Raw genomic sequence first — 16,038 nt, forward strand, 5'->3', positions numbered from 1 at the left:
TTTCCTGTGCCCATAAAGGGGATTTTTTTTTTAATATATATTTTTTTATTTCACCTTTATTTAACCAGGTAGGCTAGTTGAGAACAAGTTCTCATTTGCAACTGCGACCTGGCCAAGATAAAGCATAGCAGTGTGAACAGACAACACAGCGTTACACATGGAGTAAACAATTAACAAGTCAATAACACAGTAGAAAAAAAGGGGCAGTCTATATACAATGTGTGCAAAAGGCATGAGGAGGTAGGCGAATAATTACAATTTTGCAGATTAACACTGGAGTGATAAATGATCAGATGGTCATGTACAGGTAGAGATATTGGTGTGCAAAAGAGCAGAAAAGTAAATAAATAAAAACAGTATAAAAACAGTATGGGAATGAGGTAGGTGAAAATCGGTGGGCTATTTACCAATAGACTATGTACAGCTGCAGCAATTGGTTAGCTGCTCAGATAGCTGATGTTTGAAGTTGGTGAGGGAGATAAAAGTCTCCAACTTCAGCAATTTTTGCAGTTCGTTCCAGTCACAGGCAGCAGAGTACTGGAACGAAAGGCGGCCAAATGAGGTGTTGGCTTTAGGGATGATCAGTGAGATACACCTGCTGGAGCGCGTGCTACGGATGGGTGTTGCCATCGTGACCAGTGAACTGAGATAAGGCGGAGCTTTACCTAGCATGGACTTGTAGATGACCTGGAGCCAGTGGGTCTGGCGACGAGTATGTAGCGAGGGCCAGCCGACTAGAGCATACAAGTCGCAGTGGTGGGTGGTATAAGGTGCTTTAGTGACAAAACGGATGGCACTGTGATAGACTGCATCCAGTTTGCTGAGTAGAGTGTTGGAAGCCATTTTGTAGATGACATCGCCGAAGTCGAGGATCGGTAGGATAGTCAGTTTTACTAGGGTAAGCTTGGCGGCGTGAGTGAAGGAGGCTTTGTTGCGGAATAGAAAGCCGACTCTTGATTTGATTTTCGATTGGAGATGTTTGATATGAGTCTGGAAGGAGAGTTTGCAGTCTAGCCAGACACCTAGGTACTTATAGATGTCCACATATTCAAGGTCGGAACCATCCAGGGTGGTGATGCTAGTCGGGCATGCGGGTGCAGGCAACGATCGGTTGAAAAGCATGCATTTGGTTTTACTAGCGTTTAAGAGCAGTTGGAGGCCACGGAAAGAGTGCTGTATGGCATTGAAGCTCGTTTGGATGTTAGATAGCACAGTGTCCAATGACGGGCCGAAAGTATATAGAATGGTGTCGTCTGCGTAGAGGTGGATCAGGGAATCGCCCGCAGCAAGAGCAACATCATTGATATATACAGAGAAAAGAGTCGGCCCGAGAATTGAACCCTGTGGCACCCCCATAGAGACTGCCAGAGGACCGGACAGCATGCCCTCCGATTTGACACACTGAACTCTGTCTGCAAAGTAATTGGTGAACCAGGCAAGGCAGTCATCCGAAAAACCGAGGCTACTGAGTCTGCCGATAAGAATATGGTGATTGACAGAGTCGAAAGCCTTGGCAAGGTCGATGAAGACGGCTGCACAGTACTGTCTTTTATCGATGGCGGAATGTTGGTCTATACTGGGCCAAGTTCAGTTGCCAAACATTGTTGTGCATTGCAGATAGAAATGCCATGAATAGAGACAACATGATTCCTTATTCTACATGCCGGAAAGGCATGTTTGGTCTACATGACATATTTCTATCTGAACGTTCCAAAAATGTGCGTCCTGCTGAATGTGCCCCTGGTGCTACTTATGCTAATTGCTATTAGGCGTTTTTGAGGCAGCAGTTAGGCCAGTTCTCTGACTTGATGATCGCTGTCCAGTTTATTATGTTCAACTTCCGGTTTATTATTTTGTAAATATTGAAAGTACTTTTGACACCTATTTTTAATTCTCCCCTTTGGCAAGAAAATGTACCATCATTATCTGCCTCCTCACTGCAACATTCACTGCAACATCCACCACGACAACCTACCTCACAATGACCTTAGTGCCTTGATAGAGAGTGTGAGTCCACACTTTACTAATGGGGATGGAAACTAAGTGCCATTTTTTACACCAATTCATATTCACTCTACAGGTGAAGAGCGATAGAGAGAGAGAGATAGAACGTGCCTTGGGGGAATATTCTCATAAACTGATCTAAGTTAGTCATGCTCTTCATCAAAGATGATCACATGACCATTGGGGTCTGGAGGAAACACGTTATTAAGTCAGAATAAACCTGCCCAATGACAGACAACACAAAAAACACCTCTTCATATAACTGTCTTTTATCTCCTACAGAGATAGCCTACAGATCACTATGAAGTGGGTTTTGTTATGCTGCTCATGTAGAGTCCACCTCACATTTCTATAGAAAGTGTCTCTAGAGTGTAATGGTTGTTCTGGCAGAGGTCCATCAGCCTACAATACAGTACACAGTACATGGTGCATGTTATCCTCTAGCCCTACTGTATTGTACTAGATACTGTACCATTGTCCATAAAATACCGACCCTCTGAATTGCATTGAAAAGGGACTTTTGTTTCAGTTATGTACAGTGGCTCAAAGTATCATAATCCTGCCATTCCAACTGGCTGCTTTTTCATCAGCCCCAAACAAAACTAAGGGTGTAATCATAATGATACATAAGAAACTCATAATAAATCACCATCCTTGGTAAAGGTTAAGACCAAGAAGGCAGCATCACTTTCCTTAAATGTATCAATAATGGAGAAAAAAAAATGCCATCATTAATGTGTATGCTCCAAATTCATATTATACTTTGTTTTTTGATTCTCTGAAGAGCATTTTGTTAGAATTAACTGAATTCCAACTGGTTATTGGGACAGACATGAATGCCATTCTGGACATGCGGGACAAATCTAATAAGACCAACTATAATCCACAGGCAACCAAGTCTCTCCAACATATACTCACTGATTACAATCTCATTGATGCCTGGCAAACTCATAACCGTAAAGCAAACAGGCACAAAACATTCTCCCGAATCGATTTTGTACTATTATCTACTCTATTTTCTTCAATCAAGAAAATAGAAAATCAACATGTGAGCCTATCTGATCATCATGCTTACTACTGCCAGATGCACATTTCACAATCTTCTAAAAGAGCCACAAGATGGAGCTTTAAGGTTACCTTACTACAAAATCCTACTTTCTGTGAACATTTTGAAAATGAATGAACATTTTGAAATTGAATTAATTCATAGTGATTAACAAAAATTCAGTCGATGATCCTCAGATTTTATGTGACCTCATCAGAGGTTTTATTAAAAACAATGCAACTGCATTTGCATCTGGCCTCAAAAAAATTCAATTGAAGAAGATATCCAAATTGGAAAAGTTCTTAATGATGTTAGAGCAGCATTTCCCAAACTCGGTCCTGGGGACCCCAAGGGGTGCATGTTTTAGTTTTTGCCCTAGTACTACACAGCTGATTCAAATAATCAAACCTTTATGATGAGTTCACTATTTGAATCAGCTGTGTAGTGCTAGTGCAAAAACCGAAACCTTGGGGTCCCCAGGACCGAGTTTTGGAAATGCTGCATTTGTAAGGACAGAGGCTGGAAACGAGAAGCAGCAAAGGACAGGAACAGAATACAGACAGTGTCTGGACAGGGGAAAACAAAACAACAATAACGCTGACACGGGAAACCAAGGGAGGAACAGACAGATATAGGTGGGGCAATCAAAAAGGTGAAGGAGTCCAGGTGAGTTCAATGAGCGCTGATGCGCGTAATGATGATGACAGGTGTGCGTAATGAAGGGCAGCCTGGCGCCCTCGAGCACCAGAGTGGGCATGACAGCATTAGAGCATTCTCAACAAACACTTTTTTAAGACCAAGGAGTGACTACTCTCTCCAAAGTCAAGACAAAACTAAATCTATTGATAAGACAGAGAGCAGAATTTGCCATCCATTGAGTTAGACTCAACCAGTACTTCCATGGTAATCGACCCAGTCATCTTCTGGCTAACAAGCTTCACAGTAATGATCAATTAGCGGATATTGCAACAATTGAATCTGACTTAGGTGAATTACAGTCAGAACCCAAATTAAACAACCAAGGATTATCCTGTTTCTATAAAGAATTGTATACCTCTGATTGTAAATCCACACCAAACCAGGTTAAGTTATTTTTAAAAGATATAAAAAGTAGCTGTATTGTATTAGTATTAGTATTGTAGCTGGAAAAGGCAGATTTTTAATGAAATATCTACATAGGGGTACAGAGGCCCATTATCAGCAACCATCACTCCTGTGTTCCAATATGCACGTTGTGTTAGTTAATCCAAGTTTATCATTTTAAAAGACTAATTGATCATTAGAAAACCCTTTTTCAATTATGTTAGCACAGCTGAAAACTGTTGTTCTGATTAAAGAAGCAATAAGACTGGCCTTCTTTAGACTAGTTGAGTATCTGGAGCATCAGCATTTGTGGGTTCGATTACAGATTCAAAATGGCCAGAAACAAAGAACTTTCTTCTGAAACTCGCCAGTCTATTCTTGTTCTGAGAAATGAAGGCTGTTCCATGCAAGAAATTGCCAAGAAACTGAAGATCTCGTACAACGCTGTGTACTACTCTAGCAGCTCCGGACCGGCGGGAGACTATAGCAGCTCCGGACGGGCGGGAGTCTCTAGCAGCTCCGGACAGGCGGGAGACTCTAGCAGCTCCGGACAGGCGGGAGACTCTAGCAGCTCCGGACAGGCGGGAGACTCTAGCAGCTCCGGACAGGCGGGAGACTCTAGCAGCTCCGGACAGACGGGAGACTCTAGCAGCTCAGGACAGGCGGGAGACTCTAGCAGCTAAGGACAGGCGGGAGACTCTAGCAGCTCCGGACAGGCGGGAGACTCTAGCAGCTCTGGACAGGCGGGAGACTCTAGCAGTTCTGGACAGACGGGCGACTCTAGCATCTCTGGACAGGCGGGAGACTCTAGCAGCTCTGGAGAGGCGGGAGACTCTAGCAGCTCTGGACAGGCCGGAGGCTCTAGCAGCTCTGAACAGACGGGAGAATCTAGCGGCGCTGGAGAGGAGGAAGGCTCTAGCAGCGCTGGACAGGCGGGAGCACCTGTAGACAAAGAACAGAGAGACAGCCTGGTGCGGGGAGCTGCCTCCGGAGGGCTGGTGCGTGGAGGTGGCACTGGATGGACCGGACCGTGAAGGCGTACTGGAGATCTTGAGAGCAGGGCTGGCACCATCCGCCCTGGCTGGATCATCACCCTAGCCCGGCAGGTGTGGGGAGCTAGGATGCAGCGCACCGGGCTAAGCACGCGTACTGGGGACACCGTGCGTTCCATCGCATGACACGGTGCCTGACCAGTACAACGCCCGCCACGGTTAGCACTGCTAGGAGCACTGTAGCACTGAGCTGATACAGGACATGCAGGGCTAGGGAGGTGCACAGGAGGCCTGGTGCGTGAGGCTGGCACCGTCTTAACCAGACGGCTAGCACGCACCTCAGGATGAGTGCCGTGCATACTGCGCCAAACCAACAGCTCTCTCTCCTCACTCTCCTCCAATTTCATCAACAACTCCTCGAATGTCTCATAATCTCCCCTCCATTCACTCTCCTCCAATCTGTCCAACAACTCCTCGACAATCTCAGACTCAACTTCAGCCCCTCAACTTCGCAGACTGCTCCATTACCGCCCTGACCGGCTCTGGTTTCCTCCTTGGCTTCTTACGGAAAACAGGGGGAGTTGGCTCAGGTCTGACTCCTGACTCTGCCACACTCCCCCCCCCCCCCCCCCCCCCCCCAATACATTTTTGGGGCTGCCTCTCGGGCTTCCAGCCGCTCTGCCGTGCCAGCTCCTCGTAATGCCGCCTCTCTACTTTCGCTGCTTCCAGCTCTGCTTTGGGACGGCGATATTCCCCTGGCTCTGCCCAGGGTCCTTTTCCGTCCAACTCGTCCTCCCATGTCCATGAGTCTTGTGATGCTGGCCGCTGCTGCTGCTGCTTCTCCTGCTGCACTTTGGGGCGGAGATATTCCCCTGGCTTTGCACAGGGTCCTCTCCCGTCTAGGATTTCCTCCCACGTCCAGGAGTCTTGTGTCTTTGGCCGCTGTTGCTGCTGCCCGTTACCACGCCGCTTGGTCCTTGTTTGAAACCCAGGCACGCACCTCAGGATGAGTGCCGTGCATACTGCGCCAAACCAACAGCTCTCTCTCCTCACTCTCCTCCAATTTCATCAACAACTCCTCGAATGTCTCATAATCTCCCCTCCATTCACTCTCCTCCAATCTGTCCAACATCCGACGTGGACCCCACTCCACCATAGTCTTAGTCCGCACCTTTGGGGGGGTACTGTCATACCCTGACCTTAGAATTCTATGTTTTCCTTGTTATTTTGGTTAGGTCACGGTGTGACATGGTTGATGTATGTGTTTTTGAATTGTCTAGGGGTTTTGTATGTTTATGGGGCTGCCACCTTTGTACGTAAATTGTATGTCTATGGTTGCCTAGATTGGTTCTCAATTAGAGGCAGCTGTCTATCGTTGTCTCTGATTGGGAACCATATTTAGGCAGCCATATTCTGTGGGTACTTTGTGGGTGATTATCTATGTCTATGTTAGTCGCTTGTGTCAGCACAGTTTTCTTATTATAGCTTCACGGTCGTTATTCATCTATTGTTTTGGTTCAGTTTACTTCATGTTCTTTCTTCAATAAAGAAGAATGTATACTAACCACGCTGCGTTTTGGTCCTCACCTTCTACTCCATACGACGATCGTGACAGTATGTATGTATGTGTATGTATATATGTATACATGTATGTATGTGTATATATATATATATATATATATATATATATATACAGTACCAGACAAAGTTTGGACACACCTACTCATTCTGCAGTGGTACGCCATCCCATCTGGTTTTCTCTTAGTGGGACTATCATTTTTTTTCAACAGGACAATGACCCAACACACCTCCAGGCTGTGTAAGGGCTATTTGACCAAGAAGGAGAGTGATGGAGTGCTGCATCAGATGACCTGGCCTCCACAATCACCCGACCTCAACCCAATTGAGATGGTTTGGGATGAGTTAAAGCGCAGAGTGAAGGAAAAGCAGCCAAGTGCACAGCATTTGTGGGAACTCCTTCAAGACTGTTTGAAAATCATTCCAGGTGAAGCAGGTTGAGAGAATGCCAAGAGTGTGCAAAGCTGTCATCAAGACAAAGGGTGGCTACTTTGAAGAATCTAAAATATATTTAGATTTGTTTAACACTTTTTTGGATACTACATGATTCCATATGTGTTATTTCATAATTTTCATGTCTTCACTATTATTCTACAACGTAGAAAATGGTTTTAAAAAATAAATTAAAACTCTTGAATGAGTAGGTGTGTCCAAACTCTTGTACAATCCTGCAGTTCCTTACAATGAGAGAAATATAGTTGTTCACTGCATTTCCCTTATCTCCCATTACAGTCAGGTACTAACTGTATGAGTTGTGCAGAGTTACTGGCCACAGCTAGTGACGAGTGTAAGCATTGATGAGACACGGCGTACTGGACAGACAGGAATAAATGAGTGACTGGTTTATGATGCACTACCTCCATTTGTGTTATCACTTTAAACCTGTATGCCAACTTCTGATCAAGCAGATGTGACTTTTCAATGAATCGGTTATCTTAATCTGACTCTGTGCGTGAATTGAGAGAGCAGAGACAAGGAATGTTGCAGTGGCAGAGGTGTTTCAACCTGCTGTTTGACTGCTACTCCCTGACCAATGGCGCCCCCTGTGGAGAATACTGGAATTGTTATCAGATGGTGTATGTTATATAGCTGGAGGTTCAGCACTGCACTGCACCACAGAGCAAACCCAGAGCACAGCTCCAGTAAAGACCACCGCTCAACCCAGACAGCAAAATACATACACAACGCCTCCTATATGCAAACAAACACACAAAGTACTACTAATCAAACACTGTAAAGGTAGTACAATATTATGACATCTGAGCCAACACAACACGGCAGGACAGTGGTCTATTAGTATTATCTGCAGCAACGTCTGACTCTGGCACCCCTCCGTTTGCATCAACAGTGACAAACCTGCATCATAGATTTATAGATCAAAATACGAGAACAGCCAGCTACTTTTTTTGTTCAATTTCTTGAAAATTAGTAAACTAGACATTCAGTTCCTTTTTTAAAAGCATCTGTGACATTTGTCTGTTTCATGGCGAAGCATAAAGCCCTAGTTCTCAGGCTCAGAGCCTTGGGCAGCCTGGTCCTGACAACCATAATCAAGAACGAGGGGACTCGTCACCAAGCTCGGGACCCTGGGACCGAACACCTCTCTTTGCAACTGGATCCTGGACTTCTTGACGGGCCGACCCCAGCTGGTAAGAGTAGGACACAACACCTCCACCAAGCTGACCCTCATCACAGTGCCCCCCCCCCCCCAGGGCTGTACTCCCTGTTCATCCACGAATGTGTGGACACGCACGACTCTAATATATCATGAAGTTTGCTGAAGACAAGACGGTGGTAGGCCTGATCACCAACGGCGATGAAACAGCATACAGGGAGGAAGTCAGAGACCTGGAAGTGTGGTGCCATTACAAAAACCTCTCCCTCAATGTCACAAAGATCAATGAGTTGATCGTGGAGTACAGGAAACAGGGGGGGGTGCACACCCCCATCCAAATCGACAGTGCCACAGGAGAGAGGGTCAAGAGCTTCAAGATCCTGGGTGTCCACATTACCGGGGACTTAACATGGTCTTCTCACACCATCCTCAGGAGCCTGAAACGATTTGGCATGACCCCTCAGATCCTGCACCATCGAGGTCATCCTGCTATGGAAACGTTTGGTATGGAAACTGCACCGCCGTTGACCGGAAGGCCCTACAGATTGTGATGCGGACATCCCAGCGCATCACTGGGGGAGAGCTCCCAGCCATCCAGGACGTATATGCCAGGCGGTGTCTGAGAAAGGCCCAAAAATGGCCAATGACACCAGCCTCCCGAGACATGCACTGTTCTCCATTCTCCCATCCGGCAGATGGTACCGGTACATCAATGATCAGACCAAAAGATTCCTAAACAGCTTCTATCTCCTGGACATAAAATGTTTAAATGGCTAACAAGTACTGTCCCCCTCTCACAATTTACGCTGCTGCTAAAATGATTACTGATTAGATGTATTACTACCACTAAGCTGCTGTCCATTGATTATTGACTGCCATTACCATTAGTATCTATCTATTTATCCTGCTATTGGTCACTATCACTCCTGTTTACATGTATATATTACCATTAGTATATTACTATAAGTATTTATGTATTCCTACTACCAGTCTCTTTTCAGTCCTGTTTACATGTATATCCACCAATTATGTCTATACTGTCCCTCTGGCACACTCACACTCTTACACACTCACACTGACACACTCGCCCCCACACACACCCCTCCCGTCCACTTCTGCTGCTGCCATACTATTATTATTATTATTATTCATGCTGCTACCATTCACTTTCTCCTAATCCCTGCCTACATGTATATATCTACCACAAATACTCCAGTATCGTTGCACATGGTACATTTGGTACTGGCACTGACCCTGTATATAGCTTCCTCTCTTTTTTCTTATTTCTCGTGTTTCTTGTTTTTGTTTGTTTTTATACTATTTTGATATTAAATTATGCACTGTTGGGTAGGGCTTCCAAGTTAAGCATTTCACTGTACTTGTGCATGTGACAAATCAGATGTGAAACTTGGGAATGCCATATGGTGGATAACAAACCAAGGGCAGGGACACACATCCACACTATCACATGGCCCTGAGACGTTGAAGGGCCGATCAGTCACTCACACTGCAGTGTGTGTGTGTGTATCTGTGTGTGTGTGTGTGTGTGTGTGTGTGTGTGTGTGTGTGTGTGTGTGTGTGTGTGTGTGTGTGTGTGTGTGTGTGTGTGTGTGTGTGTGTGTGTGTGTGTGTGTGTGTGTGTTTGTGCGTGTGTGCGTGCGTGCGTGCGTGCGTGCGTGCGTGTGTGTGTGTGTGTGTGTGTGTGTGTGTGTGTTTGTGCGTGCGTGTGTCTGTGTGTTCTATTGTGTTATTGACTGTACGTTTCTTTATGTGTAACTCTGTGTTGCTGTTTTGGTCTCACTGCTTTACTTTATCTTGGTCAGGTCGCAGTTGTAAATGAGAACTTGTTCTCAACTGGCCTACCTGGTTAAATAAAGGTGTTCTCAACTAGCCTACCTGGTTAAATAAAGGTGTTCTCAACTGGCCTACCTGGTTAAATAAAGGTGTTCTCAACTGGCCTACCTGGTTAAATAAAGGTGTTCTCAACTGGCCTACCTGGTTAAATAAAGGTGTTCTCAACTGGCCTACCTGGTTAAATAAAGGTGTTCTCAACTGGCCTACCTGGTTAAATAAAGGTGTTCTCAACTGGCCTACCTGGTTAAATAAAGGTGTTCTCAACTAGCCTACCTGGTTAAATAAAGGTGTTCTCAACTAGCCTACCTGGTTAAATAAAGGTGTTCTCAACTAGCCTACCTGGTTAAATAAAGGTGTTCTCAACTGGCCTACCTGGTTAAATAAAGGTGTTCTCAACTAGCCTACCTGGTTAAATAAAGGTGTTCTCAACTGGCCTACCTGGTTAAATAAAGGTGTTCTCAACTGGCCTACCTGGTTAAATAAAGGTGTTCTCAACTGGCCTACCTGGTTAAATAAAGGTGTTCTCAACTAGCCTACCTGATTAAATAAAGGTGTTCTCAACTGGCCTACCTGGTTAAATAAAGGTGTTCTCAACTGGCCTACCTGGTTAAATAAAGGTGTTCTCAACTAGCCTACCTGATTAAATAAAGGTGTTCTCAACTAGCCTACCTGATTAAATAAAGGTGTTCTCAACTGGCCTACCTGGTTAAATAAAGGTGTTCTCAACTGGCCTACCTGGTTAAATAAAGGTGTTCTCAACTAGCCTACCTGATTAAATAAAGGTGTTCTCAACTGGCCTACCTGGTTAAATAAAGGTGTTCTCAACTGGCCTACCTGGTTAAATAAAGGTGTTCTCAACTAGCCTACCTGATTAAATAAAGGTGTTCTCAACTGGCCTACCTGGTTAAATAAAGGTGTTCTCAACTGGCCTACCTGGTTAAATAAAGGTGTTCTCAACTAGCCTACCTGATTAAATAAAGGTGTTCTCAACTGGCCTACCTGGTTAAATAAAGGTGTTCTCAACTGGCCTACCTGGTTAAATAAAGGTGAAATAAAAATACAAATAAAATCAAGTGTGTGCTGACCGGTGGCCGGCGTGGGCAGGCCTGAGGGGGTTATGTTAACCATGGGGTCAGTGATGGGCATCGGCCGGGTCACAGTAGCTGGGAATGACAACAGAGAGGATAATCTAGTGACATATTTGAGCTCTGATTCTAGAAGTGGTCCTAGTACATGACACAGGGATAAAAGCAGAGCTGATATTGATACAGATAGTGGCGTACTACTGACACCTAGTGGTAGTGCATCACATGGCTTTAGCTATTTTACCGTAAGCTGTCTTATCTGAGGTGGTAGCAGACTGGTTGTGTTGTTGGCCTCAGAGACTTTCTAACACTTTACTGTCAACAAGGCAGAGAGGCATGTTCTGGCTGAAAGCAGAAAGGTAGTTCCTTTAACAAACAAAGGCATCACACTGGTTCTGAACAACTGCATCACACACAGGAGCCTAACCTTTTGCCATGTTTCTCCATATTAACACTGGAGTGCTTTACAGTGGAAAAGGTAAAGGGCACAGCTCCCTTGGCGGTGTTGAAGAGACTGTGTTAGTGCAGCTGTGGTCCACTCTGAGGTCCTACTTCCTGGCTGAAGAGCAGGGGGTGTGAGAGTGATTAAAGGACCGGGGACAGTAGAGGGGGGACAGGGGGGACAGGGGGTGAGAGTCTGGGTCTGGGTAAGGAGGGTGAGAGGGGGTGAGAGTCTGGGTCTGGGTAAGGATGAAGAGACTTACTATCTCAAAGCACAGTTGGGCGTGGCCAGAGGCGTCCAGAGGATGTCAAAGGGTGTTTTTCTTTCTGAGCTTCCTTCTCCCCATATCAAAAAATATTCAATTTTCTCTTGTACCAACCACCTCCATCCATTCCCATCAGGTGGTCATCCTTAACCCTCTAACACCTACTCCCCTTCCTCTACAACATGGTCAGAACTTCCATGGTCCACTGCCCAAACTGATGTCTTTGATTAACAAATCTTTTCATAGGTCCGATATTTTGATAAATAGAAATGACAACTACTGTCTGTGTTACAAAACTGATATAAAGTCTACTTCATGATCCATGTGGAATACATGGATACATATTTCATGAGTACTGTAATTTCAAGAATTTTACAGCTGTTACAAGAATATGCAGTAAAGCTTCAAGCAAGCCCTCAACACACATTTTCTGTGACCAGTAAGAGAGAGTATTTATTTGCCTTGTGTTATCCAAGCCTTCATAACACTATTAATAACACACACACAAAATACCGTCTGACGCCCCGTGTTCTCACTCTAGCCCAATCTATTCCTTAAGATGGGCCAGCCAGCCTCTCTCCACCTGTTTCTCTTTCTTCATTTCTAATCCGGTGTCCCTTAATAAAATCGCTGTGACATTCCCTACTCCACCCCCTGCAAATCCCCCCCTTCACTGAAAAACAACTACAAAACAAAAGTAAAGCTTTCATTCCGACTGCTCACATTGATGAGGGAGTGTCCTGTCAAAGACCTGCGATGAAATTAGGACTGGAACATATAGACACACACACACACACACACACACACATACAAACAACACCGAAGTAGCAGGTGCTCCTGGTTAAACCTTAATTACATGATTTCTGATTTCTTTGATTGATATGTTAATGACTATGTCATTAATGCAAAATAAGAAATACCAGCAGCTCTGTTAATTAATGGATTTATTTGATTAGATATCTTGCTGCATATTTATGCATGTTTTTATTCAGTGGTGCACTGGGTGGAATGGAGATGCACTGGTTGTTTGTGTTGTCACAATGTTGTTACCCCACAGAGATGCACTGACTGTGGAGCTGAGGTGAAGTGGGACACGCCTGAACACAAGCACACACAGATGGACAGACCGAAATCATTACTTTATCTTTGACTAGAGACCAACAAAACAGTTGAAATTAAGACAATATTTTATTTTACCAGAAGGTGGCAATCTAGAGCTTCTTTCCACAGTCCAAAAGCACATCATCAGGCAGCAACCGCTTGCTTGACGACTCAAACTGAATTCTCCACTGCTCTATGTTCGCTGCGGAGAAGAAACGAAACATCCGTAGGCGTGGCGTAGCGTTTGATCGGAGCAAGAAGTTTTGGTAGCCAGGCTAAGCAACTGCAGCACCATTGTCTAACTTTTCAAACTTTGTAATGCAGTCGCATGTGCAGCTGCACAATCCCTTGCTACAGGGTCTGAACGGCATAGCAGCATAACCCCATCTCCACTGCCTGCTAGAGATCATGGAACAACTGTCGTTGTAACTTATCATCTACTACCCAGGCCCATTACACCCTCATCTCACTGGAGAGGGCTGTCCATACATGGCTACAGAGGAGATCTGCTGTGTGTCCACAACACAGAATCCATGCTGTAGTTGGCCACCCAATATATATACCAGAGGAGGCTGGTGGGAGGAGCTACAGGAGGACGGGCTCATTGTAATGGCTGAAATGGATTCAATGGAAAAGAATCAAACATGGTTTTCATATGTTTGATACCATTCCATTAATTCCATTTCAGTCTTCACAATGAGCCCATAATCATATAGCTCCTCCCACTAGTCTGATATATACTATATATAAATATTGACAGACAGACTGGAACAGACAGACAGACTGGAACAGACAGACAGACTGGAACAGACAGACAGACCAAAATATATGTCTTATCAATATGCTAAACGATGCTCATCAATGGCTTTGATAACTGCTCATTTTCATTCATGAAACTAAGTGAAATGTGATGTAAAAGAGCTAAGTCGGCATTTCCTGCTGTCCCAGTCATCATGAAATATACCGCTGATGCAGCCAGTAATTGATGAAGCAGAGATGTCATGTTTGAGGCGAGTGCCACTAGTGCGACAACAGCCACCAGCTCTGGCAGCGCTGTGCACAAGGTTCCAGTATGAGAAAAGCCCGCAGGTATGTATTACTCCTTAGTCAGCAGTCATTACAAAGGTTCTTAAAAGGAGAGGTAGAAAGAAGAGGATGAGGAAAGAGAGGGACACAAAAACATGTCCTCTCTCAATCCTGTAATTTTGAAGTTACCACTGAGTGGATCGGCAGTGAAATCTTGCTCATTGACACAATACGCTGCAGTGTGAAGACAAAGAGAGAGAGAGAGAGAGAGAGAGAGAGAGAGAGAGAGAGAGAGAGAGAGAGAGAGAGAGAGAGAGAAAGAGAAAAAGAGAAAAAGAGAAAAAGAGAAAGAAAGAAAGACAGAGCGACAGAGAGATAAAAGGAGAGAAAGAAAGAGGTAGAGTACCACACAGACCCATAGGACAGTTCTGCCACAGGACAGTCAGTAAAGCAGGAAGAGGAGTAGGAGAGCATGCAGTGTGTTTACAGTTTCCTCATGTCTGTATGCACAGTACATGTCTGCCAGTGCCACTGTGCACACACTGTAGAAATGCATCAGTACATGTCCATGTGTGCCCCAGCAGCCCTGATCAGAGCTTAGCATGAGAGAGAAAGAAGGGGGGTGTCTCTCTCCCTCCTGCCCCCCTCTCCATCTCTCCCCCTTCCCACTCCCTCCGACCCCCTGTGAGTGGACCCCTTACCTTGCGCTTTTTATCCCGCGATCGGTTCCTCTTCTTGGCCTTCTCCTCCTCCTTCTGCAGGCGCTCCGCCTCGAGCTGGATTTTTAATTCCTTGTTCTTCACGAGATGTTTGGCGGCTTGTGCCATATTTCAGCCTGGTTGAGACGGCTGTCTTGTGGAGATGAAGGTGGTAGAGGCCTGGCGAGGTCCTGGGTTGGGGCTGGGGCTTGGGGGTTGCAGTGCTGGAGGTCCTGGGTTGGGGCTGGGGAGCTGGGAGGCTGCAGTGCTGGAGGTCCTGCCTGCCGCGGGCAGACCCTGACGCTGATGGTGCCGGTGTGTGTTCCTTCGTATGGCCCTGCAGCATCTGAGAGAGCGTGTTCACACTCTGCCTCCTCCTCTTCAGCAGTGCAGCGCAGTCACATAAAAACATAAAAAACACACGTAAAAAAACTGCCTCTCTCTCACTTGCTCACTGTGCTGCTCCCTCCCTCTCCTTCTCTCTGTATTACTGCTCCCCCTCCCTCTCTATCTCATTGCTCCCCTCCCTCCATTGGTACCCATACAGGCTGTCTGGCGCAATGTGTGTGTGTGTTTGTGTGTGTGTGTGTGTGTGTGTGTGTGTGTGTGTGTGTGTGTGTGTGTGTGTGTGTGTGTGTGTGTGTGTGTGTGTGTGTGTGTGTGTGTGTGTGTGTGTGTGTGTGTGTGCGTGCGTGCGTGCGTGTGTGTGCGAGTGTGGTGCTTATGTGTGCAATAACAGACCATTCTATATCACACTCTGAGCTGCAGTAATAACACCAGCAAGCCTGCTACAAGCTCAAGCTTTCTCTCCCGCTCTCTCTTTCTCTCCTTCCCTTGGTCACTCTCTCTTTCTCTCCTTCCCTTGGTCACTCTCTCTTTGTCTCTTCTCTCAATCTCTCTCTCATGTACACTAGAGGGGCACCATATGGACAGCAGGGAGAGAAGCTACTCCTGTGTCATGGTCAAAGTGTGTGTGTGTATATCTAAACATGTGCAGGCGTCAGTCAGTATGTGTGTTTGTTTAGCATGCAGAGAGGGGAACTGACGGAGGTTGCACCTGTTCACTGGTATTGCTACGGTCGTTTTTCGAGCGAACCCTCTGCTCTCACTTTCCAAACCACCCCTCCCCCTCTCTCTTCTCCCTCTCTCTCCTCCCCCTGCAATGCTGCTGATGCAGGCAAAACAGATCCTTTAACATCTCTCTGTCCCTGGCTCTGTTCATCACATGCAGCACACAAATACAGTACACA

At 45.6% G+C, this 16,038-nt stretch overlaps 1 protein-coding gene across 12 annotated transcripts in view; it reads right to left on the reverse strand.

The window, feature by feature from the left end:
* The window catches only part of LOC109895941 (ankyrin-1), a 187,281-nt gene extending 172,101 nt beyond the window's left edge, over positions 1–15,180 (reverse strand). For 6 of the 12 annotated variants that reach the window (XM_031830004.1, XM_031830006.1, XM_031830010.1 and 3 more), the window contains exon 1: positions 14,792–15,174. In XM_031830004.1, the coding sequence (XP_031685864.1) occupies positions 14,792–14,917 (126 nt within the window). In that variant the 5' untranslated portion in view covers positions 14,918–15,174. Of the gene's footprint in view, positions 1–14,791 lie in introns of all 12 variants that reach the window. The other 6 variants (XM_031830002.1, XM_031829999.1, XM_031830001.1 and 3 more) reach the window with 4 other exon arrangements.
* Positions 15,181–16,038: the final 858 nt, after the last annotated feature.

This window comes from Oncorhynchus kisutch, linkage group LG8 (assembly GCF_002021735.2).
Source record: "Oncorhynchus kisutch isolate 150728-3 linkage group LG8, Okis_V2, whole genome shotgun sequence".
Classification (NCBI taxonomy): domain Eukaryota; kingdom Metazoa; phylum Chordata; class Actinopteri; order Salmoniformes; family Salmonidae; genus Oncorhynchus; species Oncorhynchus kisutch.